The sequence below is a fragment of the Nerophis ophidion genome, linkage group LG11, assembly GCF_033978795.1.
Source record: "Nerophis ophidion isolate RoL-2023_Sa linkage group LG11, RoL_Noph_v1.0, whole genome shotgun sequence".
NCBI lineage: Eukaryota > Metazoa > Chordata > Actinopteri > Syngnathiformes > Syngnathidae > Nerophis > Nerophis ophidion.
This window is the reverse complement of record NC_084621.1, coordinates 7,225,834-7,228,613: the sequence shown is the minus strand read 5'-3', so window position 1 is coordinate 7,228,613 and position 2,780 is coordinate 7,225,834. Positions and strand designations below refer to the sequence as shown.

The 2,780-nt window shown below is 39.8% G+C and overlaps 1 protein-coding gene across 1 annotated transcript in view; it reads right to left on the bottom strand.

The window, feature by feature from the left end:
• Window positions 1-530: 530 nt before the first annotated feature.
• Window positions 531-2,780, bottom strand: part of LOC133561484 (polycomb protein SCMH1) — a 31,266-nt gene continuing 29,016 nt past the window's right edge. Inside the window, exon 16 of the mRNA XM_061914771.1 lies at window positions 531-1,180. Within this exon, the coding sequence (XP_061770755.1) occupies window positions 1,061-1,180 (120 nt within the window). The 3' untranslated portion in view covers window positions 531-1,060. The remainder of the gene's footprint in view (window positions 1,181-2,780) is intronic.

Below are 2,780 nucleotides of genomic sequence, written 5' to 3'. Positions count from 1 at the left end.
TTTTTGAGTAAAATTCTGACATTTGTCGTAATTTTGCCAAGTAAAATTCTGATTATTTTTGTAATATTGCCAACATTTGAAATATTGATAAGCTCTTTTAAATCACCATCTTTAAAGATACGTGCTACATCAGCTCTTGGACATAATTTAATTTAATGTTGTGACAGGTGAGTCGTATGTGTAAACACATTAGAATAGGATATTTATTCAAATTAATTTTGCAAAAATTAACACACCTGCTTATTTCTTTCTTTTATATTTGAAATATTGTTAAGCTTTTTTAAGTCAACATCTTTAAAGATATGTGCTACAGTCGGTCTTGAACATCATTTAATCTAAAATGGCAAGTGAGTAGTATGTGTAGAAATATTGAAGTAGGATATTAAAATGTACCTGTTATTTGTAAAATTTTACAACTAAAATTGTGCATTTTCAAAAAGATGTATTTTTTTAGTCATTTACCACTAGCGATTGAATATAATTGTATTTAATGTAGCGTGTGTGTATTACTAATCACATCAAATCAGCCGTTAAAAGTTCCTCCATTATTTATGTCGTGAACATTGTTACACATGATAGTCCTCTTTAGGTAGGAACCGTTATAATAATATAGTATCAAAACAATTTAAAAAAGTACAAACAACAAAACGTACGACGTAATCGACATCAATAACAAGAAATACTTTTCCATGGAAATATTCTCAAGATGATAATTTTGTCATACAAATGTGATGATGATGTGCGAGCCTCAAAAAGACACCCGTGTAAAAAAGTATTCCCAATTATTGGGATTCATGTAGTGATTTCATCATTTAAGAAGGCGAAATTCAAGTAGAAAAAGGTGACATGTACAAAATGTAACAGTAAAAAAATGGGCAATGTAAAAATATGTCTGTTCCAGTTGAAATGCGGGTGTGAAGTTGGGACATAAAGGGAATAAAAAGCATGCTGCCTTGCTACGCTGAATAAAAAGGCCCTCATTAGATGAGGCTGATGACATTGCAAGGAAGATGTGGCGTCGGCGTAACGCGTGGCAAAATACTGCTCCTCCGACCCCCCCTCACGCTCTTTTGAGCTTGTCGATGTGAAAGGTGAGCTTGAGGGCGGGGCCCAGCTTCAGGCCCATGTACTTCATCATCACGTCGCTGCGCAGCAACAGCAGCGCTTTGCCGTCAATCTCCTGCGGCAAAGGAAGGCCACGTCATTTCGCGCTTGCCAAACATCCGCAGGGTACGTGTCATCAAAAGGGGTGTAACAGTGCGCCGTGAACACGACCATGAGCCGCAACCCCCCAACCCACGCTTTAAACCCTGCGGCTTATTATCTGGTGGGACTAATTCACTGATTTTTCTTTCTTGGCGACCATAATGCAAATACAGTCATGGCCAAAAATATCGGCACCCCCGCATTTCTGTCACATAACGCACCATTTCGCCCAGAAAATTGTTGAAATTAGAGATGTCCGATAATGGCTTTTTTATATACATTGGCTTTTTATAATAATAATAATAATGGATTAGATTTATATCGCGCTTTTCTATTGTCATATACTCAAAGCGCTCACAGAGAAGTGGGAACCCATCATTCAGTCACACCTGGTGGTGGTAAGCTACATCAGTAGCCACAGCTGCCCTGGGGTAGACTGACGGAAGCATGGCTGCCACCACCAATCATCATTCATCATTCATTCACCAGTGTGAGCGGCACCGGGGGGCAAAGGGTGAAGTGTCCTGCCCAAGGACACAACGGCAGCGACTTTGATGTCTATAGGTGGGAAGCGAACCTGCAACCCTCAGGTTTCTGGCACGGCCGCTCCACCCACTACTCCATGCCGCCCCATATCGATATATAGAGTGGTGGAATTAACACATTATGCCTAATTTAGTTGTAATGCCCCGCTTGATGCATTAAACAATGCAACAAGGCTTTCCACAAATAAATCAACTCATAGTCATCATTGTCGACGTCCCACTGGGGTGAGTTTTTCCTTGCCCTTATGTGGGCTCTACAGAGGATGTTGTGGTTTGTGCAGCCCTTTGAGGCACTTGTGATTTAGGGCTGTATAAATAACCATTGATTGATTGATTGAATGAAGTTAAGGAAAAAAAAAAACATGAAACTGCCATATTTATTATTGAAGTCAGAAAGTGCATTATTTTTTTTTAACATGCCTCAAAACAGCAGCTTGGAATTTGTGACATGCTGAAGTGGGCGGGGTTGGGGGGAGCGGGGGATGTATATAGTAGCATCCCATGTCGTAGTCGTAGTGGTTGGTGCAGTCCTTTGAGACATTTGTGATTTAGGGCTATATAAATAAACATTGATTGATTGATTGATTGATCCCGGAAGAGTTAGTGCGGCAAAGGGTTCTGGGTATTTTTTCTGTTGTGATCATGTTGTGTTACGGTGCGGGTGTTCTCCAGAAACGTGTTTGCCATTCTTGTTTGGTGTGGGTTCACAATGTGGCGCATATTATTTAACAGTGTTAAAGTTGTTTATACAGTCACCCTCAGTGTGACCTGTATGGCTGTTGACCGAGTATGCCTTGCATTCACTTTTGTGTGTGAAAATCCGTAGATATAATGTGACTTTAAGGTTTATTGGCGCTCTGTACTTCTCCCTACGTCCGTGTCCACAGCCGCGTTTTAAAAAGTCATACATTTTACTTTTTCATACCGATACCAATAATTTTTGATATTACATTTTAAAGCATTTTTCGGCCGATAACATCAGCAGTCGGACATCTCTTGTTGAAATTACAAATGCTTTGGTATTCACAT